Below are 23,224 nucleotides of genomic sequence, written 5' to 3'. Positions count from 1 at the left end.
GAAAACTCTGACTGTCTCAGGAGAGTGGACCAGAGGAGATAGATGCTTTGAAGTGGGGGTTAGAGCTACACCATAATCTACAGTTTGCCAATTTAGCAACATTTAAAAGGTATTTCATGTTTAAGCCCGATGCGATATATTTTCTGAATTCTTCCTTTTTAATTAAATATGGTTTTCCTTTGAAAGCAGTTCTACATCTAAACCAAATATAATGGGAGCTACATATGCAATTTCAAATTTCCTAGTAGCCACATTAAAAAAGTGAAACACAGCTAAAAGTAATTTGGATACTATATCTTAGTGCAATATACCCAAAGTATTATCATTCCAACATGTAATCAGTCTGATAAAAACATTATTAAGAATTTTTACATTATTTTAGCCTAATAATTCTTCATAATCCAGTGTGTTTTACAGCACATCTCAATTGGGACACTAAATTTTCAGTAAAGTGAAATGTAGTCCTACTGAAACAATAAAGTTATATGTAATAAAAAAAATTCTGTACCATTTTCACTTTTCAATTTGAATGTAAACTACTTAAAATTTAATAAAATTAAAAATCCAATTTCTTGGTCACAGTGGCCCCATCTCAAATGCTCAATAGCCACATGTGGCTAGAAGCTATCATATTGGACAGCACAGATCTAACTTCTTGCTCCTCACAATGTGGTCACCAGAAGCAGCATCGGCAGCATATGAGAACTTAACAAAAGTTACAAAATCTCGGTCCTCACTTAACTGAATTTTACTTACTGCATTTTAACGAAACCCCTAGGTGATGCCTTTACACACTAAAGTTTGAGAAGCGTCTCTCTAAAAAACACAGATTTCTGCAACAAAGAACTCCAGAAAGAGCCAATGAATGAAGAACTATGAAGGCTTAGGAAATTTGTTGCAGTCGATTGATGCCAGGGATTGGCATAACGTGTTCTGTTGAGAAGTTGCAAGTTTCCCACAAAGCCGACTATGGCTGTTCTCCTGTGTGGACTGACACGGGGCCATCTTGGAGCCTAGGGTTGGCTCTGCTCCCAGGATTATGGCAAAGAATCTAACACTAACTTCCATGACTCCCACAATTAAGGCAGCTGCACTCTCACTGCCATATATACTTGAAACTGCAACTTTAGAACCCTTGAAACACAGCTGTAAGCATATGTTTCTGCTCCACACAAGTGGAATTTAAGGCTGGACCTTACTGGGAGACCCCAGCAAGGTCACCCACAAGAGAGGCTTGTGCTCTTACCACACTGCCTTTCCCTCTGAGCCAACACAGACACACTCAACATCAGATCCTTATTGTATACAGGGGCTTGTCCAGTTCCCCCTGAGATTCAATGCATGCTGTTTCACCTTGCTAATTCTTGTTTGGTTTGTTCCACACAGGACTTGGTATTTGAGGGACCTTTTAATCTAACATAGAAGCTCATTGTTCTAATTCAGTGGTCCTCAACCTTGGTTGCACCTTAGAGTCACATGTCATGTGAGGCACTTAGAAAAAATACCAATGTCCGGGCATCACACCAATCTTTTTACTCAATATGTTGAAATAGTGTTATTTTTTTTAGATAAAATTGACATATAATGTTGTATAAGGCATCATCCAATCTAATTAAATTAGATCTCTAGAAGGTATTTTGTTAGAGATCCCCAAGTCAGTCTAATGTGCAGCCAGAGTTGAGAACCACTGATCCAGTTAGAGCCCTTGGCTGGCAGTCAGTTGCCTTAAGTCAATGTTTCTTAGTCTTTATTGTACATACAGATGACGTGGGATCTTGTGAGAATGCAGATTCTGATTCAGTACTTAGGAGGGTAAATAACACTAACTTTGTGTACAGATGTGTCCCTAGTGGCATTTGGTTGGTGATCACCCGTCAGCACTTTTCCATGTTGGCAAACTGGGATGAGTTCATCACCCTCTCCTTGGTCCTCTTTGGAACCTTCCTCTGTCCCTCCACCCTCAGCTCTTATTATTCACTACTTTTTCTGGTTTCTTAAAGCAATTATTATCTTTAACTGCCTTTTATTGTTAGCTACTTCTCATATGTACATGTATTATTTCCTGTACTAGCTTATACAGCTCTTCAAAGGCAGAATCCATTTGTCATGTTCTTTTTAAAATTCCCATTGCACCTAGGGAGTGCCTTACACATGATAGATGGTGTATAAGTGCTTCTTGAATAACTGAAATTTGGAATGTCTGTGTGGAAGTCTGTTTTAAAAATCCAAAGAAAACAAAATAAAATAAAACAGAATCTGAAGGACTTAAAAATGCAAGGTGTTTTTTCTTTGTTGAGCAGAAAAAGAGTTTAGAGAGGTAAAGGGGTAGAGGAGATTGGAGATGTAGATTTTTATGTTAGCTTTTTTCACTGTGAGTACATATGTGAATTTTGGAGAACTACTTTGTAAGTTAGTGGTTTTATTTGTTTGGAGCACGGCACTATTGACATATTGGACCAGATAACTCTTTGTTGTAGGGACCGTCCTGTGCAGTACAGAGTGTTTCACGGTACCCCTGGCCTCTCCCTACTAAATGCCGGTATCACTCCCTCCACCAGTCGTGACCATCAAAAATGTCTCCAGACGCTGCCAAATGTCTCCTGGGAAGGAAGCTCGTCCCCGGTTGAGGACACTTGGTTTAGGAGAATGCAGTGTGACACAGCTGCCTTACTGTAGCAATAAATACCTTAAAAATTAAAACATGCGCACAAAAGAATGACAAGCTGTGTTCCTGTGTAAGTATTTATAGAAAAAATGTTCTCTGCTTCTGCATTGTGGAGACCATGTCCACATCCACCATATTTATCCTTGTATTTATCATATTGGCCATTCTTTTGTGGAAATAGAAATATATACATGGAACAGGTTTTCAATCTGAATATAGACTTGGGAATTCAAAAGTGGTAATAGCAATTCCACCAAGCCAGAAAACGTACACAGAGCAAAAGTTAGGGAAGAATGACTGGGCTGATTCTCTTTCTCGGGGAATGGGGCCAGCCTGTTTAAATAAAATGGTCTGTCTTGTGTGTCATGATCCTTGGACCAAATACACTATTCCAGCAAGTGAACGTGTTACTCTGAAGCCTGATTTATAAGCAGGTGTTCATTGATTTGTTTGTTGAATAAATGAACGCATCAATAACTGAGTGGTGAATGTAGTGGTTAATCCTACAACCAAAAAACTTTGGTGTGCTCACTACAAAAGACCATGTTTTATTGCATCTGAAACTCCAAACTTTGGAAATGAAATTACGTGATAGAATATATCATTATCAACGAGGATGAAGTGACCTCAGCAAAATTACAAGATGGGGAAAATAAAGTCTCATTTGTCAGTTGGTTTCTTCTGGCAGTAGAAGGCTTCCCTTAAACTTCAGGAGGTTCATATTTTTCAGTGACAGAGATTTGATGTTGGCAAAGCACTGCCATACTTTTAGGCTTGGATTAGAATGTCCCCACACTTACTTTTTCCTCCTGTTCCTGGCCAACAACTTGCATATGAGAACCAGACAAGAGGCTCCAGCAGTGAAAAACAAGCACAATGCCTTCTGGGCTCAGAAGGAAAAAGATGTAAGTCAGCAGTTCTTAAATTCTGCTACACTTTAAAATCACTAGGGAGCTTTTGGGACACCTAGGTGACTCAGTTGGTTAAGGGTCCAACTCTTGGTTTTGGCTCAGGTCATGATCTCACAGTTTCATGGGTTCAAGTCCCAAGTCGGGCTCTGTGCTCTCAGCACAGAGCCTGCTTGGGATTCTCTGTCTCTCTCTGTCACTCTCTCTGTCTCTCTCTCTGTCTCTCTCGTCCCCTGCTCATGCTTTCTCTGTCTCTCTCAAAATAAATAAATAAAATTTTTAAAAAATAATAATAATAATAATAAATAATAAAATCACTGGGGAGCTTTTAAAAATCCAAAGACCAGATAATTAAATTGATAATTCTATAAATTACCTTCCAGTTGAAGCCTGTAACTCAGGCATCGGCATTTTTTTAAACCCCAGGGGATTCCAGCATGTAACAGGTTAACTCTGCCTATAGACTCTTCAGCTACTGTTTTTCAGGAATTGGGATAATCTCATTAAAAAGATGGGTGCCTGGGTGGCTCAGTCAGTTAGGCTCTGACTTGATTTCAGCTCAGGTCATGATCTCATGGTTCATGGAATCAAGCCCCGCGTGGGGCTTTGCGCTGACAGCACGGAGCCTGCTTGGGATTCTCTCTCTCCCTCTCCACCCCTCCCCCACTCACATGCATGACATACACCCTGTCTCTCTCAAAATAAATTAATAAACTTAAAAAAAAAAAAAAAAGAACCTGACAGCCCCATTCGCAATTACTTTAAATTTCATCCAGGATATTTTCATAGGACCGAAGGATTCAGTGGTGTCTTCTGTTCAGTGAGTTGGCGATCCCTCTTGTGTCACGGCAACGTTAAAGTTAAAATTCATTAAAATTAATGAAAAGTGATTTTCAAATTGAAAAGGTAAGGCTTAGAAAACATAAAAATTAAATTATATGTAATAAATCTTAGAGTACGTATAACTTCTTGCTTTAAAAAGTTTAGATAGATTTTCTTATTGAGATAAAATTCACATTAAGAAATTGCCATTTTAACCATTTAAAAGTAGGTTTTGGTGTATTCACAGTGTTGTGTAGCCATCACCACCATCAATTCAACTTTGGCGTGAAACCCCGTACCCATTAGTAGTCACTTCCAATTTCCCTTTCCCTCATTTCCTGGCAACTACTAATCTGCTTTCTGTCTCTATGAATTTGCCTATTCTGGACATTTTCTATAAATGGAGTAATGTAATTAATACGTACCCTTTTGTGTCTGGCTTCATTCGTGTAACAAAACGTTTTCAAGCTTGATCCATGGCGTAGCACGTTATCAGTACTTTATGCCTTTTTATGGCCAAATGATATTCTATGATATGCTTATGCCATTTTGTTTGTCTGCTCATCAGCTGACAGACATTGGGTTGCTTCTACTTTTCATTATTAAGACTAATGCTACTATGAACATACTTGTGCAAGTTTTTCTGTGAACGTATGTTTTCATTTCTGTTGCGTATACATATATCTGGAAGTAGAAGCTCCACCTACTCCAGTTAGTTAATCCTCCTGCTTTATATTTTAATTATGTGATTATATTATCTTTAATATTTGATTCTGTTGTGTCATATTTTTATAACGTGTAATTTCTATTATAAATATAATGTATAATTTCTATTATAAATACGTTTGTAATATATATAATCCAACATATTTGATTATATAATTATTTGATATTTATCTAGGATGTCCCTTACCTTAACCAAACAGAAAACAGATTTTATTGAATGTAGGGCTAATTGTTACTTGGACATCTCAAAACCATGCTATATGGAATCTTTTTTTTTTTTTTTTAATAATGAAACCGTGGCAATTCTTTGTCCTAGGTCAGTTCTGCAGGGCAGTCAATGTGTATCTTTGAAGTGATGCTCCTGTTTCTACCTTCCAGCAGGCTACACTGTTGGAACTTAGGGCTGCTTATAGCTGCCTTGGCACATCTCCCTCTCTAGCCAGAGGAAAAAACACCAAGGAAAATAGTGTCCCTGTCATTCCACCAAGAAGCCCTGTGAGTCTTAAGAGAATTGATGAAATCTAGGGAGAAGAGAGAAAATTTTAAATTAGCTAGAGAAGTATATGATCACTCTGTCCAGGACAATTAAATGAAATAATGTGAAAACACTAAGTAAGCTAAATGCACCAGCTACGTGCTATTGACAAGAAAGGAAAGAGGAGAAAGATGATTGATTAACGCCTCTGAGTGTTGAAAACCAGGATTAATCATGTTCAATCGTTAAGTACCTAAGAAGGGAAGTAAATTCAGCACATTTTATAAAGTATTCCATGAAAACCAAATAAAGCAACAGAAAGTAAGTTTTGGTAAAAAGATAAATGCTTAAGTGCTGGTAGTAGTAGGTCACACTCTGTTTTCTGACATTGCCATCCACATGAGCTGCCTGTAGACTCTGTTCAGGTCTATGTCCTGGAAGACGGCGTGTGCCAAAAACACTTTTCCAAGATACTAACGACTTGCCATTCAGTTCAGTTGACTTGACATTCATCCTAAAGTACCTGGACACGATCACCAAGCCTTTATTTTAGTCAGCCCTACAATTTTTTTAATGCACCAAGAATCCATTTTTAAAAGCGTACTAGAGTTTAATTTGAAATAGAAAGAAAAAGATGAACATTTCAGGAAAGAACTTGGGAACGCTTGTGCTCAACTCTGAAACAGTAAGTACCTAAGCAGAAGGTTTTACAGCTGTGCTTTCCTCAGTGCCTCGGAGAACCATAAAGGAAAGCAACTATGAAGGTGAATTCCTTACATTCAGTATTGTCCAACATGAAATACTGTATTAAATTTTTTTGCCAATTTCTACCATTAATTCACGGCCTTTTGTGCCAATAGCCTACGCAAACTCAGCGTTTGTGGTTTCATAACTACTTGGCAATGGCATAGGTTAAAAACAAAAGCCTACCAGTTTTCTTTAATGTGCTCTTTAACATTATGTTATCTATAAAGTAGTTCAGTGACTTTTGACAATAGTGATCAACCAGGAAGTTTACAGATTTCTTTTACCATATTTTGACCAGCATCCATCAAGGACATGACCTTCAGTGAAAGGGAGTGTGTATAAGGAGGAATAACTGATTTCCTGAAGCTCTTCAGAAAGAAGAGCACTTTGTAAATGACAGAAGTACTTTGGAAAAAGATATGTGGCCTCAAAGCAGAGCTTCAAAAGGGAGGACCCCCACAAGCGGTGGGGGGGAGGCTTAGTCCTCTGAATCTGTTTACAAGTACTGTGTAAAACCCAGGACCCCTCAGTACAGAACCCCATCCCCAGGAAGCCCCAGAAAATACTTACAGGCTGGATTCCTCTACAGATAAATGAAATGGAAAACCTTAAAAATATGATTCAACCACCCAGCCCATTCCATTCAGGGTGGCTTTGGCTCAGAGAGTTGAAATAGTTGGAGGGACTCTTCATGACAGAACCAGAACTCTCCAAATTCCAATTCAGCCCTCTTCTGTTTTAATGGGCTTTTTCTGAAAAGATCATTGCCAAGAAGCTGATAACACTTGTGCCACGGGTACCCAGGTCACTAGAGAAAAGCATCACGTAGCATTCTCAGTGTTCCAGAGATCCTCTTGGGCCAGCCCCACAGTGCCTGCCTGAGGTGCCCCTAATTTTCCTTCCTGCTGCTTCTTCATAGACTTACAGCATTCTTTTTTAACTGCTTGTCAAGAAAACACAGAGAAAGGCTGTGCTTGGATTTTTTTTTATTTCAGTACTAATATATAATAATATAGCAACATCTTCTAGTTATCTAGAACTCAGACTTCAGTAGTTATGACTATCTAGAAGATAACCACAGAAAATCACCTCTAAACCGTGAGGGAAATAGCTGTCACGATATGACCACATACACTTCATATGTGTTAACTAGCACTAGTGGACTTATGATTACATGTAAAATGCAGGATAAATTTCAGATCTAGCAGCATGCTCAGCATTTGCTCTTCATAGGTAGCAACAGTTAACAAACCATAAATTGGCAGTCCCAGCTGACTGCGAGCATGGAAACAATAACCACAGCAAACACTTATATGATGATTACTCGTAGCAGAACACAGATCTACCAAAAAGGACCCAAAAGGCATTTGGTCCAATGTATGTCATGCTTCTCTCTCATTGTAATATTTCCTCTTTCATGATGTGGTCCAGTGGATATTCCACATTTCGGGGCAGATGACTGCTGAATGCCTTCCAGTCCACAACCCAGAGCTCTCTGAAGAAGATTGTCCTTTCCCACCAACCTTCCCCTCCTCTTCTTCCCTTTCCCCTAACACCCAGCACCAAGCCGACTTTGGGAACTGGCGTGAGATTTCCTTTGTTTTTGTTTTTTCTTTGTCATGAGTAGAGGATAGAAAAGCATGTCTGATGAGGGAGAGTAAGAACACAAGACTTCTTCAGTGTGTAACTGCTACTTGACATTCTCGCTCTGCATACTGTCAGGAAGATCATCTCCCCGCAAGGGGAGAGCCACTGGCCAGTGAAGAGGGGAGCCGACCTTGGCCACCCCAGCTGGTCTGACTGGCAGAATCAGCCATGGTCACTGTCAACGGTGACGTGTTGCAACCAGAGGGACCTCCAGCTCCCTCTGACACTGTTCTTCTATCATTGCAGTTTGAACACATTGTCATTCGATCATCATTTAAAGACGTGAATTTGGTCAAACCCTCTTCAAGCTTTCTAAATGATAACTGCAGTAGGAATACCAGTTTAACTTCTTAATAATTCCCATCACCATTTTATAGTCTTATCAGAAGTTTAGGCAGGATTAGCATTGAGACATGTACCATTTGTGCACCTGTTTAAACTATCTCTTAGTTCTCCAGTGCTCGTCATGAAGGATTATTTTACTCTTTTGAGGTGAAAGTTAATATTCATATCTTTCCCACACTCTCCTGTATGAAGCTCATGGGAGTTTACACCAGGTGTCACTCTTTTTTTATTTTTAAGCTCTGCGCCCAGTGTGGGGCTTGAACTCACGACCCCAAGATGAAGAGCTGCATGCTCTACCAACTGAACCAGCCAGGTGCTCAAACCAAGAGTTACTCTTGATACAAAGCTCTGCTAGAACTGATCAGAGAACCTAATAATGTATAAAGCCAACTTTTCAGTGCTTACTTATAACTTTATTTCTCTACATGGCTCTCAGCCTGTGCCATTGCAAACACATTGCAAACACATGGGGACCTTTTAAAAATTGTGATAACCAGGGGCGCCTGGGTAGCTCAGTCAGTTAAGCGTCTGACTTTGGCTCAGATCATGATCTCAGTGTTCGTGGGTTCAAGCCCTGTGTTGGGCTCTGTGCTGACAGCTCAGAGCCTGGAGCCTGCTTCGGATTCTCTGTCTCCCTCCCTCTCTCTGTGTCTCCGTCTGTCTCTCAAAAATTAATAAACATTGAAAAAAATTTTTTAAATAGTGATAACCTGGCTGCACCCCAGACAAATTGACTTAAGTCTCTGGGAGTAGGCCAAGGCATCAGTATTTTTTAAAGCTCCCCTGTTGATTCCACTGTGCAATTACAATTAGGAAATGCTGCTCTTAGGGCTTGCCAGGTTACTGATTTCTGAGAATTGAATTAAGAGCACATCTGAGCTTGTCATTTTTCCCTTCTGGGAATTTTTTGAGAAGCCAGAGAAAATTGTCTAACAAAAAAGCTACTATTTTTTTGCTAGTTCTGACTTTAGACCTAAAATCACACACCACCTGTATTTCAGTCTCACCTCTGCTTCTTACAGCTGTATAAACATGGGCAACTCACTTCTCTAAACTCCAGTTTTTCACCCATCTCTAAGTGGATATAATGCCCACCTTCTGTAATTATTGTTAGTATTAAAGGAGACAATATATGTAAAGTATTCAACATGATATAAGATGGAAGGTGATGTATGTAACATGGTAATTATAACTAAAATAAATATGGAGTTGCAAGTCAAAATCCACATTTTCAAAATAAAGGCTCCAAAGAGAAAATAAAAATAAATACCAAATCTGTTCTCAAGATTTTGAGTGCTGATCAGTGTTAATACTAACATTTCTTCAAAATGTGGGACCACTCGAGTTAGAATACTCAATTCTTCTAGTAAGGGCCGAAGGTAGGCTCTCTTGTGAAGTGCAACATTCTTTACAGAGATACTATAAATGGATATTGAACTACATTGTCTCTAGATTTAGGCTAAAAAAAAAAACATGAAAGAGCAGGAATTATACTAGTTCAAAATTATTGTTTGTGGCTCATCAGAGAGGACCTGAAAATGTATAATAGCCATTTGTTGTCTTTATAATGAAATGTAAAACAAGCTTCTGGGGGGCCTGGGTGGCTCAGTCAGTTGCATCTGATTCTTGATTTCCACTCGGGTCGTGATCTCACTGTTCATGAGTTTGAGACTCACTCCAGCTCCGTGCTGACAGTGCAGAGCCTGTTTGGGATTCTCTCTCTCTCCCTCTCTCTCTCTGCCCCTGCCCTGCATGTATGCATGTGCACTTTCTTGCTCTCTCTCTCTCTCTCTCTCACTCTCTCTCTCGCTCTCTGTCTCAATATAAATAAATAAACTTAAAAAAAAAGGCAAGCTTCTACTAGGATTTTCAGAGATAATCAGAGAGGTGCTCATTTTAAGTTTAGGCCAGTACATCTTAGACTTGGAAAAACCTCAGCATGACATTAAGGAGCTGAACATTAGAAATGCCAGCTATCTTCAGCCACAGTAGTAACAGCTGAAGCAGGAAGCAACAGAGAAGGAGCTAAGCAGCCAGCTACACTACAGTTCTTCTTGCCTCCAACAGAGAAATTACATACTTCCCCACATGCACCGTGAGGCATTCCATTTGCTAAGAAAAGTGGCTTATGCCATTGTTGAACACCACTTTCAAGTTCTAATATATTGGATTCATTTATTCAGTATAAATAGAATTCAGCTAATATTATTCCCTATCCTTCCTCCAAATTAACCCATCAGCTGGGACTTCTGCTACTCAGACTCTCAGAAGGCTGCAAAGTGCCAGCTGGGGCTTGGTCTCATATGAGGCCAGACTGGGGAAGGATCAGCTTCCATCCTTGCTTGTGTGGTTGCTGGCAGGATTCAGTTCTTCAAGGGTTGTTAGACTAAGGGCCTCATTTTCTTGCTAGTTATTGGCCAAAGGCCACTCTCAGTCCCTTTTCATGTGGTTCTCACCAACACAGCAGCTTTCTTCATCAAAACCAAGAAGAATGAAAGTCTGCTGAGGTGGAAGCCACAGTTTTCATAGTCTAATCACAGATACGACATCCCCTCGATGCTGCCACATTCTGTAGATTAGATTAGCAAGTTATTCAAGGAGATGAAATACATAAGCTTATAAATGATAGGAAGCAGGGATCATTGGGGCCATTGAGAATTAGTCCTGTCTACAGCACTTAGCAGGACATACCCATGTGGAAGGAAGGAAGGAAGGAAGGAAGGAAGGAAGGAAGGAAGGGAAAGAAAGAAAGAAAGAAAGAAAGAAAAGAAAGAAAGAAAGAAAGAAAAGAAGAAAAGAAAGAAGGAAGGAAGGAAGGGAAAGAAAGAAAGAAAGAAAGAAAGAAAGAAAGAAAGAAAAGAAGAAGAAAAGAAAGAAGGAAGGAAGGAAGGAAGGAAGAAAGGAAGGAGGAAAAGAAAGGAGGAAGGTAGGGAAAGGAGGGTGGACCGTGAAAATACACACCAAAAAAAGACAAGTTAAAAATAGCTTTGCTGCACTAGGTCTGTATCTGAATGCCTGTGTAGACACACACTTCATCACATTAGCACCACAACCAGAAATCTCCTATTTCTTATGTATAATGAGAAGATAATACAGGGCTTTCTATACATCTGGAGTTAAAAGGAAACAGAATAAACAAGAGTACTATGCTTAAGTAAGAAAAATGTGTTTTAAATTAAATTTTTTAGGTTTTTTTCTCCCCAGCTAACAAAGTTTTGGGTTTTTTTTTTCCTTTCTGTTTCAAGTTTTTGAGTTGGGTTTACTATTCTTGCCATGATGTGGCAGGCTTGTGGCACAGAGAATAGAAGAAACTGAGTAGTATTTCCTTTTGGTGCTCTCTGGTTGTTTCAAATGCCAAAATTACGTTTTGGTTGTGTACGTTGTTATTAGTGGTGGTATATGTCATTTCATTGTAAAAATGAAGTTGTAAAGTACCTTGGATCTCATCTCTTCCAGCCTCTCTATTGAGGAGCCTGAGGCCCAAACAGCTTGGGAAGAACAGGGCTAAATAGCATCAGAACCAGGACTAGAACACGGATCTCTCACTTTGCAACCCGGCACATTTCCTCTTCTTGCCTTGCATGCAGAGGAGTAGTCACAATATGCAAGACTCTCCTCACACCTGCAGGAATTAAAAGTAGTGGTGGCTTAAATATGTTTTATGAATTACTTATTTTCTGGAAGGATCTGAAAATACCCTTTTCAGTGCTTCAGCTAATAGAAAAAGGAACTTTTCCAGATACTCTACCGTATAATAGGTGCTTACCTAACAAAACACACACCCTGTTCACTATATTCACTTGTAGCAGCTCACAAAGGCTCCTACACTTCAGTGCTCTCAGGGGGGTTCTTAAATGCTGACCACCTAGAGAGGGCTGACCAGCTGCCCTTGGTACCAAGCAGATCCTATCCATTCCCCAAAACTCTGTGAATCCCTTAGCTAATACAGGAAAAGGAATATTTCTTACAACAATATGACCATGGAATTTTATTAATAAAGACATTCTGCCACCCCTATCTGCAGATAGGTCGCAGGACCTATCTGCAACTCAGGATTTCCTGAAGATTCATTTTCTTGTGGCCAGACTATTTGGGGCAGCAGGTGTTCAGAAACAAGGACACATTTCCCCAGCCTGAGCTTCTTTGCTGCATTAATATGGGGGTTAGTGGAAGGAGGATGGGGCCTCTATTTCCCAGCCCATTATGTCCTTACCCTGCTCATTTTTCTACATGGGACTCCCCCTCCCCCCAGCCCCCACCAGAAGGGAAATTCCATAAGGACCAGAATGCTAGCAGTTTTGTTTCCTGCTCTACTCTTGGAAGAGAACCTGGCACTAAGTAGATGTTTAGTAAGTGTTTGTCGAGTGGATAGTTGAATGATGGATTTATTTAGAAGGTTTATAACATCCCATTCATTACGAGGTTGACAAAGGAAAAAAAGGAGGCATGTTTTGGTTCAGAACACCAGATGTGAACCTGGAACTTGGAATCAGGAATTTTTATGTGTTTGGTTGCATGCTGTTTATTTTTAAAGTATATTTTAAAGTATTTATAAAGATACTTTAAAATTAAGAGCCTCCCTGTTGCTCAGGGATGAGAGCTTTAGATCAGAGAACAAATGTATTAAGTTTACAGTATAATTGAAGTAGAATCAGATAAGGAGAGGAAAAAAAGAAAAAAGAAACTTGGCTATCTCCAAAAAAGGCCATGGAAGTCAGAGAACAATGAGAATTGATATACAAAAGTCGGTTTTGCCTCAGACTTGTCTGCTGCAGATTTCATAGATGCAGAGGAGTTTGGGCTAATATCCTAACACTTAGGGGCAGTCATCACTTCCCAAACTAGAGTTGACACATATGTATGCATGAATTTTTTAGTCATCATCTATTTAATACATGTAATGGCTGAATCTTTTAAAAGAATGCAAACCTAAGTGGCTTTTTATCAAACAATCCATAAAGGGAGGAAGGGCCCTATAGTGGAAGCTGTGATCCCACGCCACATCCTTTGTCCCACCTGATGTCAGTGCATGCATCTGTGGTGGACAGTCGCCATCATGAACATTGCCGGGACATTTCAGGTGCCTGCCCAGGCCTCTCCCAAGTCAGGCAGGACCTTCAGCCCATGTGCAGGTGCATGAACACCCCCAGGGTAGCCTTCAAGCAATGGGTGGTGGGAGTTGGTGGATAAACAGCCCAGCCTCCCATCCTTCTCTAGGACACACTCTACAGCTTTTCAGAGGGTCCGCTGTGGAGTTGGGCCCTAGCTGGCCACTATGGTAACTCTCCCCTTCCCACTCCTCCTTGCCCTTACTTCCTGTCCCTAGGGTCACCTTCCAAATAAACCTTCTCTCTAGCTCTGGCTTCTTAAATAGGCCCTAAAAAATAATGTTTGCAATGAAGACAAAACAGTTTGCTCCTGGAATCAAGAGCTGACAGAGAAATAACTGGCAGGCAACAAGCTCTGAAACTGTGACCCAGGAAAAGACTGTGTCTAGAAAAAGTGGTTCTTCTTTACCACTTTAAATAGGTGTTTTATTAGGACCATACATTACCCTCCTGATTTCATGCTTTGCCTTTTCTGTTTACTCTGCAGATTCTTCTGGGAAGCCTAAGTTCACCAAGTGCCGTTCACCTGAACTAGAGACTTTTTCGTGCCACTGGACAGATGGGGTTCGTCGTGGCTTCAAGAGCCCAGGATCCACACAGCTATTCTATATTAGAAGGTGCAGCCTTCATGCCTTTCTGACTTTTTCCTCCATGGATTTTCTGATGAAAGTATACTGAACTGCATGCAGTGGTGGAGATGGAAATAATTTATTTTGATGACTTAAATGTATTCATTTAGTCAAAAATTATTAATTAAGCCCTTTCTACGTGTTTAGTACTATTTAGGCACTGGAGATATAGCATTGATTACAAAAAAAAGGTAAAGGCCCTAGACTCATGGGCTTCATTTCCAATTGGGGAAGACAGACAATAAAAAATTTAAAAATAAATGTCAGCTGGTAATATGGGTTATTAAGAAAAGTAAAAGCCAGAAAGAGGATAAAAAGTGTCCACGCTGTATATGAGTACATGCATGTGCATGAGAGTGTCTGAGGGTGAGTGTGTGAAAGTGAGTGAGCATATGTGTGAGTGCGTGAAAGTGTAGGTGCAAGAGTGAATATGCATGAGTGTGTGTGGAGTGTGTACAAGTGTGTGTGCAAGAGGGTGAATAGTATGTACATGTGAGAATGTGTGAAAGTGGGTATGTGGATGTGCAAAATGTGTGAATGTGTAAACATATGTGAGATAGTATGTGAAAGTGTCGATAAGTGTGAGTGTATGTGTGTGTATGTGTGTGTGTGTGTGTGTAGGGAGCTTGGTGATACTTTAGATGAGGAGGTCACAGTGGGCCTTGCTGGCGTGTCGTATTATAGCAGAGACATATGTGAAGTAAGAGAGGCCACATGAATATCTGCAGGGGTGGGGGGAGGAACTGTTCAGGCAGAGGATATTGCAAGTGCAAAGCTCCTGAGGCTGAGCTGCTGGAGGAAAGCAGGAGGCCAGCAAGAATGGCACAAGCTTTGACGTAGGGATGCGATGTTTGAAGACGTCAGGTTAGCCAGAGCCAGACTGTGCCAAGCCTTGCTGGTCACGGCCGGGCTTTGAATCTGACTTTATCTGTGGTGGGCTTTTAGAAGAGATGTATGTTTTGAAAGACTCAGCTTGGTTTCTATGTAAAAAATGGACAATGCTCCTGTTAAATTAGTTATACTCAGTAAGGAACTGTAATCCTTTTCCGTTCCATTTTGACTGGTTGTCTTGCAAAACGACAGAGGAAGAGTGAAAACAGAGTCTCTCGGTATCATCACCACCCAAGTTGTTTATTTCTGACTTCTCCCCTAGAATTATTTCCCTTTCTGTTCACTCTTACGTTGTCCCTTTTTGCTTTTTTAAAATTTTTAGGTTCAAACACTTTATCATTTCCCCTTTTCCACCCAACTCCCAGGGAAGGCCTAAGCCGAGAGGTAAGGTTAGCCAGGACCCTTTACCCCAGGGTGGGGGTGTTTATCAGTCCAAGGAGGATGCCATCTACCCCCACTGAGGAGTGGGGAAAGGGAGTGAAGACGCGGTGAGCAGTTCAGGACATGGGCTCAGGGCCAAAAAGCCACATCTCAGCCTGGCTGGCACTCACTGCAGACACCAGGCAAAGTAGTTTTTTCACAACTCAGTCACCTCATTTGCAAAACGGAGATCATAGACCTGGTCTCATGACGTCTTGTGAGGATGTTTTAGATAATACATGAAACACGCTTACCACAGTGCTTGGCACATTGTACGTACTCAGCAAGTGGTAGCTGCTATTATTGTTTATAATATAGTAATCCTTTAAAATAATGATACAGAAATCCAATGCCTGAGCTTACCAAATTGACTTTTGATTCTTTACTATTAGTGATTATTGGTGTGCTCTAAGACCATTTTTAGTGCAAAACTGGGTACTCGATTTACAAATAAATACTTTGAGTTAGCAACCCCTACTGGCCTTCCCCACTTCCCGGGTGTGAGAGCAGTCTCCTGGATGTACCCACAGAAGTGACAAGGTTGGGCACCAAATGCATTTTTTCTCTGTTATGGCTGACCCTACAGAGAGGTAGGGGCCAAGAGGCTAGGCTGGATTGTGTGAATACAGTCAGACAGGAAGCGTATATGTTTGGTAACTCTCTTGAATGCCTGTTGAATTGACTGTTGAGTGAAGAGAGATTTTGGAGGTACAGTTCTTCTGTTTTTGCCTCAGCAACAGAGAGCCAACTCAGTGGAAACAAAACAAGTTATTTGTGCAGGCACAATGAGCTAAACGGGATAAAGAAATAGCAGAGTCGGGCCCATTTTATGAAAACGGGTTATTACCACCCCAATAGTCTCCAAATCTGAACGTGAGCAAAAAGATAACCCGAAAGGTAGAAAGCCCTCACAAATATGTATCTGTTCCTTACCCTCTTCTGTCAGGGTCACAGACCTTTGCCTCCAGGCCTCCTCTGCCCACCCTCGGGCTCTCAGCACCCTGGTTCCAAACCCTGGCTCTGTGCTAACTGAGATGCCACGGAAAGTGTGACCAGGTGGCAGGGAAACCGGAACATATTCGGGAGGATGTCGTTAACTGTTGCCCTAATGGAGTTTGGGATCCCAGGGGAAAAAAATTGTCACATCTTCAACCTCGTGATCAGAGCCAACCCAAACTTGCAAAACCAGTATTTTCTGTTTTCTCTACAAAATTGTAATTATTTTGAAGATTTAGCCAAAATAGCATAAGCCCCCACCTGGTTTATCTAGGAAGGGCAGAATCAAAGGGCCTGGAGTGTCAGGCCCAGACCACAGCGTCTAGTACACAAATGTGTTACACTTCCCATTGGCCCCCTTGCACAGAGAGAACTCTACAAATGCACTTTCTGACCCTTGTCGTTGTTTCTTAGAATTCAGTTCCCAGGCAACTTCTGGAAGTATAGAACCATGACCCCTCTTCCCTGACATACAACACTGTGACAGGATGTCATCCAGAACTGAAGCAGAGGGGACAGGGAGGGGCACAGAAGGGGCCCGGGCCACTGGGCTTTCCGCTTACCAGCCTGGCCTTGGTAACTAAAGCACAGAGGAGCCTAAACATGTCAGGCCATGGACAGGATGGGCCCAGAGGCAGCCACACGCTTGGCTGGCCCTGCTCCCAGCCAGGTGAGCTGGAGGGAGGGGCAGCTGATTTGGAATGGTCTCTGCCCCCCTGGGATGGAGGTGGTGCCAGGTCTCATCTCCGAGCTGGGAGATGACCCCACCTGAATGCAAACCACAGGCACCACAACAGGAGGCTCCAGGGAAACCTATCAGAGTTGCTGTGCTCTCAGCTCCTTGCCTGCAGACGCCTTAGTTTTGAAGAAAGTGGGCGGATGTGGGAAGGCTCAGTCCCTGAGGCTGTATCCCACGCCTCTGCCCTCCCCTGTGCTCACTCCCCTCAACCAATTATCCTAGCCTTTTTTTTTTTTTTTTTTCAGTTTTTATCAGTAAGTTTCATTTAGAAATTTGGGACTTTTTTTTTTTTAAATTTTTTTTTTAACGTTTATTTATTTTTGAGACAGAGAGAGACAGAACATGAACGGGGGAGGGTCAGAGAGAGAGGGAGACACAGAATCTGAAACAGGCTCCAGGCTCTGAGCTGTGAGCACAGAGCCTGACGCAGGGCTCGAACTCACAGACCACGAGATCATGACTTGAGCCGAAGTCGGACGCTCAACCGACTGAGCCACCCAGGCACCCCATGGGACATTTTCAATACAAATGCTTACAATATATATATATATTCTAGCCTTTTAAAGGGAAGTTGATCTTCCATGCAAGGTTGTAGGGGAGATTAGAAGGGAGAAAGGGCACTATTACTTTTTTTTTTCCCAATGAAAAGGTTGAATTTTAAGCCTGAAACACATGATCTGTATGTAATGAAAATAGTCGTCCTTGGAACATAAGTGATGTTTTACTTTTAGGATTTTTCTTCCAGTTGCTAGATGGAACAGCATTTGGATAGAAAGCATTTCTTCTGCTCTTTATTCTGATTTTTACTGATGGTCTCATTGTACAGCTTTCCTTCTATTTCACAAGATAGACTAGGAACAAACGTAGTGCACTTAACTCTTAGCGGCATGACAAAGGGAGAGTAGTTTCCATATGGCTTTGCTTGCCTGCATACAAATTCAACCGGGGAAAGCAGGCAACAGAGTCTCTGTTTTGTGAGTCCATTTGTTTCTTGGGGGTTTTCTCTGTCTAAATTTAAGAGTTTAAAAAGAAGTTTTAAATATTTATTTAAAATAAAGTTCAACTTTGGTTAAAGATGGGGAGGGCATTGGGAGTCATGTTTTGAACTAACTGTTCTCAACCCACCGTGCTTAAGATAAGTGCTTAAGTTGTTTGCTCTGTGGAACTCATGGATTTGGAATAATCTAAACAAGATTTTTCATACAGTCCCCATCCCCATGGGGATGTCACAAGTTGAGAAACCTTAAAACACACAGAGCTAAACTCCCTATTACAGTCCAGACCTGACAGGCACTGTTCTACATCTTTACATTTTAATGCTAACTTTTATACTATCAACTATGCTAAATACATTTTGTATCTATGCTATTAAATAAGAGGCTCATTTCTCTGGACAGTCTTGCTAAACCATTCTCCCAAATACACTTTTATCTAGCTTGACAGTCAAGATAAAATAAACCATACTATATGTCAATGACCCACCTAGCCCTAACGTTTTAAATCCTTTTCCTATTATTCTAAACACACACACACACGCACACACACATGTCCACATATACACACAAATGTATACGTGCACATACATACACATATACACACGTACACACACATACACATACACACACGTACATGCATATATACACACACCACTCACACTTCCCATCAGGGATGGATCTCCCTCTCATCCAAGGGTATGCAACTTTTGAGAATCTCAACCAGAGTTTAAGAAACAGTTCACTGGCCATGTTAATCCCAAGTTCTTTCCAACAGCTGATGAGCACCTGTCTCAAGGACCCCCTTATACTGCACAAGTTTCCCCCTAGTGCCAATAGACCAGCCTGAGAAACAGCTGTAAAGAAGGAAGTGTGTGTTATCTCCCTCGTCCCTTCCTTCTGGTCCCTGCCTTCCCCACAGCCTTGTCGCTCGCTGCTACCCAGCACCCCTCCCTGAGAAGGAGTCTCACAGACCCCCCACTGTCTGGCCTACCAGCCCCAAGCACCTCAGCCTACACAAGGTCATTCCCACCTTCTTCTCATTCAGTCACAGACTCCCTGGCTTTATGTCTCCTTGACTTACAAGCCTTTTTCTCAGCTGATACCTCATGAATAATAAGCAAATAATAAATTACTCCACCCAAGTAGCAATTCTAATTTAAGAAAAGTTGTCCCGTTTATTCCATTGTCTCCTATTTCCCTCACCACACTCGTGCCCATACTTGCATACCTCAATGCCTTTGTCTACTCTGTTCCCTCCTTCCTTTCCCTGTTGCCATGTATTTGCTGGAAACACCACCTCCACCTTGAAGCCTTCCATGAACAGAGCAATCATTCCTTCTTCTGAACTTTTAGCACTATTTGTGAGCACAAACTCACGATGCTTTGTAATACAGCTTTTTAGTCATCCCTCTGAGGCAGGAGTCATTCCTTAGACACACGTGCATCCCCTTAATGTCCAGCACAGTATTTGATATATAATCAGTGCTTATTAAATATGAATGCAATGAATACAGGAGACAGAAAAAAATAAAAAGTACTCAGGTGTAATTTCTGCGTCTTCTTCTAGCCTGAAGGTAGGAATGAAATCTTATTCACCATTATATCCACACGTGCTAGTGCCAGATGTAATGCTTCTGTAGTACTTGTATAGTAGGCCCCCCAAAGATCGCTTGCTGAACTCATTCAGTCAGTCAGTCAGAGAGATGGGACTCTGGAGAGCTGTGTCACATCCTAGCACGTGTTTGCTCTGTTCTTGCCGTGGTGGACTTGAGTCTGGGCAATCCTTGGTTGCTCTGCATTTTTGTTCAGGTCCCCATGGCAGCTGACCAGGGAATTTCCTTTCCCAAACCTCTGCCTCCTTCCACAGTGAACTTCCCAGCATCTCTTTTCCATCCAGCTCACACACCCTGCCAGTGTTTTAGGTCATCTGGGTAAATGATGCTTTCTGTAGAGTAGGACGGAAGTGAATAAATGTATGGCCGAGTGTAATTACAGAGATGTGGCTTCTCTGATTCCTTCGGTATCCTCCATGTGGCCATCTTTCCTCCATGATTTGTTGTGTTTGTCTGTTTGTGTGTTTTTATCAGATCCAAGATATAGGAAAATAGGAATTTGTTTTCTTAGAGAAAGTACAAAAAGGAACAGATAGGCAAACACATGGATTCAGTGGAGCCCATTTTGTTTCCATTTTTTATATTATAAGTAAACATTCACTCTAATTACAAAATAGAAAAAAAATTGCTTTCTAGGTTTGGAAAAATTTTTTTAACTTCTGGGTTCATGGCCTTTTGTCTCGTTTATGGGTGGGGAGAAAAAGGCTGGGATTCCCATGCTTCATAAATGTCACCTGGGTGTCCAGCTTGTTTACAGTGTTCCCAAGGCTCTTCATATACTTAAGGAAAAAACCAGGAGTATGGGAAGGAGTTCAAGACATCAGGATAACTCGCCCAAGCATAAGACAGCCTTGGGGAGACGGATAGAGGGTATAGTGATTCCGAGTAGTGTGGTAATTTTCCACCTCAAAGCCACCCAATTCTCAGTGTCACTCCTCCAGGAGAACATGCCTCCCCAGTATGTTCCACCATGAGCTGAGGAAACACCCAGTCCAAAGAGCCATTGTATTTTGGGAATCTTTACAGTTTGGGAGATGACCCTCTGGAGTGTTTTAATAAAGGAACATTTTAGACCTCCTTGAGCCTCAGAACCCTCATCTGTAAAATGTGGACAGTAAAGTACCTAACCACAAATGACTTAATCTAGGAGCTGGCACTTCGTATGCAGTTAATGAACAGATGCTTTTGCTATAGTCCATGTCCCAAATGGCCTCCTCTCAGTCTGCAGACACTATGGATGATGTCCACAGATGGGGTACTTCTTGGAAATGGTGCTGCTGAAATACTTGCTTGTAAAATATTTGTGTTCCAGTTTATTGAATCTGACTGTCAGGCTCTTCGCTTTGACTTAAACTATGGCATGATGCTTGGAACAATTCATGCTCTTTTACCCTCCATTTCAGGAGCACTCAAGAGTGGACTCAAGAATGGAAAGAATGCCCCGATTATGTCTCTGCTGGAGAAAACAGCTGTTACTTTAATTCATCTTATACCTCCATTTGGATACCCTACTGTATCAAGCTAACCAGCAATGGTGGTACAGTGGATCAAAAGTGTTTCTCTGTTGAGGAAATAGGTAAATCACAGGTTTGTGTTTTATTTGACATGGCTTTAGATTAAGTAAGCAGGGAAGCCTCAATGTCCAAGTGTGTTCAAGTAGGAAGCCTTGGTCATTGTAATCTAGGTGAATGGAAGTCTGCTTTATAGGACATGCGATCAGCCAGCGAACAAGAGAGAGAAGGCGCAGGGGACTTAAGTTGGCTCTAACATAAATGGCAGTAAATGTTGTCGAGGAAAGAATGGGAGCCTTCCAGAGTCTTTTCCTTGAGGAGATCTTGAAAGCTGAATTGTGTTCTTGGGTGCCACCACAAGAGACAAACTCAGCATACTCCCACGATTCCTTCATTCCTAATTATTCAATATGATTATTATATTCAGATCTGACATATGTTGACCTTTGATCCCTATCATTGCTATAACCAAAGCCTAGATTTTCTTTATCACAAGGCATAATAATTCTGGAACTTTATAGTTACAAAATAACCCCAAATCGGTTTAAAAACATGTTTATAAGACCTCAAGACAAACATTGGAGATAATCAGCTCAGTGAACTAAATGAAAGATCTAGACAGATTATCCCTTGCCCATCATGCGGACACAAGGGGAAATGAAACAAAACAAAACAAACAACTGTAATTGGAATTTTTATGTTTATACTAGAATAGTGTAAACAGCAAAATATAGAGAACCAAAGAAGGACTTTGAGTAGATGACATTGGTGCCTCAGAAACTATCCACAAAGGCTCATTTGTTATAGATAGAAGTTCCTTGAAGTTCCTCTGAGACGTGCTGTTCTTACAAGCTTGTGTGTGGTTTCCCAGGCATCAGCAGACTAGAAGAGGCTGAGAGAATGTGGCTAGAAGCTGCAGGCAGAAACAAGTAAATCTGATAGCCTGTCAGGGAGAAGAACAAGCAGAAAAGAGAACCCGACTGCTTAACTTGGAGAGACTATTCAGTGGCTGCCCCCAATATCAATAGATGTAGCTTTTGAATGGCTGAATAGGTAGTAGTAAGAATATCGGGTCAAGACCCATGTTCTAATCCTGACCCTGCCAATAGCTAGCCCCACTCATTTCTGTGACTGGCCTTCACTGAGGGCCTGCCATGCCCTGAGCACTGTGCTGGGTATGGTGGCTACAGAATGAGTAAGATATGGTCAAGTAGGGGAGTCCAATGTGTTAAATAACCGCAGTACCGTGTCTTAGGTGCTGGATTCAAGGTGTGTGGAATACGTAGTAAGCTGAGGTAGTGGCCAAAGATACAGATGATTGACTGGGCCTGAGGGATGAGAAAGGGGTGCCCAGAAATTGTGGCAGCTCACTTCCTTCTGAAAGCATCAGTGGGAGCTGCCAAGTATACAGGCTGGCCTGTGTCTTCCAACAACTACTAAGTTCCGGAAGTGACAAACAGCACAGAATGTTGAAGGACTCAGGAGACCTAACTGCCTCGGTTAGGCAGGCCTGACTGATCAGCCAAGAGAAATCGTAAGTGTTCCTATGTGAAATCATAAGTGTATCCAGTAAGATAAGACCGTATCTTACTGCCAAGAGGTGCATTTAAAGATATTTAAGAAGGAAAATGGCCTGGGGATAGTAATAGCTAACTAACACTTACAAAGCCCTTACCTATGGGTTGGGTATAATAACCATGTGAGATAGATTCTATTGTAATCCCCATTTTACAGATGATGAAACTGAGGCTCAGAGCATTTAAAGGCTAACTCAAGGTCAAACAGCTAGTAGGCAGAGCTGAGATTTGAACCTATGCAGCATAACTCCAGAGTCCATGTTCCTAATCTCAAAGTCGTACGGTCGCATTACTAATGTCTCAGGAAAATCCGCCCTGCAGTGGAGAGAGTAGATTGGAGTAGCACGGAGCAAAGATAGAGGTTAGAAGGCTTTGTGATAACCAAGACAAAAGATGATGACAGATACTAC

General features: G+C 41.4%; 1 protein-coding gene across 5 annotated transcripts in view; it reads left to right on the top strand.

Annotated features, from left to right (window-relative positions):
- Window positions 1–23,224, top strand: part of GHR (growth hormone receptor) — a 272,004-nt gene that overhangs the window by 226,584 nt on the left and 22,196 nt on the right. For all 5 annotated transcript variants that reach the window (XM_049648702.1, XM_049648701.1, XM_049648698.1 and 2 more), the window contains 2 exons: window positions 13,931–14,060; window positions 21,130–21,302. In XM_049648702.1, the coding sequence (XP_049504659.1) occupies window positions 13,931–14,060; window positions 21,130–21,302 (303 nt within the window). The remainder of the gene's footprint in view (window positions 1–13,930; window positions 14,061–21,129; window positions 21,303–23,224) is intronic.

The sequence above is a fragment of the Panthera uncia genome, assembly GCF_023721935.1.
Source record: "Panthera uncia isolate 11264 chromosome A1 unlocalized genomic scaffold, Puncia_PCG_1.0 HiC_scaffold_17, whole genome shotgun sequence".
Taxonomy (NCBI): Eukaryota; Metazoa; Chordata; class Mammalia; order Carnivora; family Felidae; genus Panthera; species Panthera uncia.
This window is presented reverse-complemented; position numbering and strand designations above follow the sequence as displayed.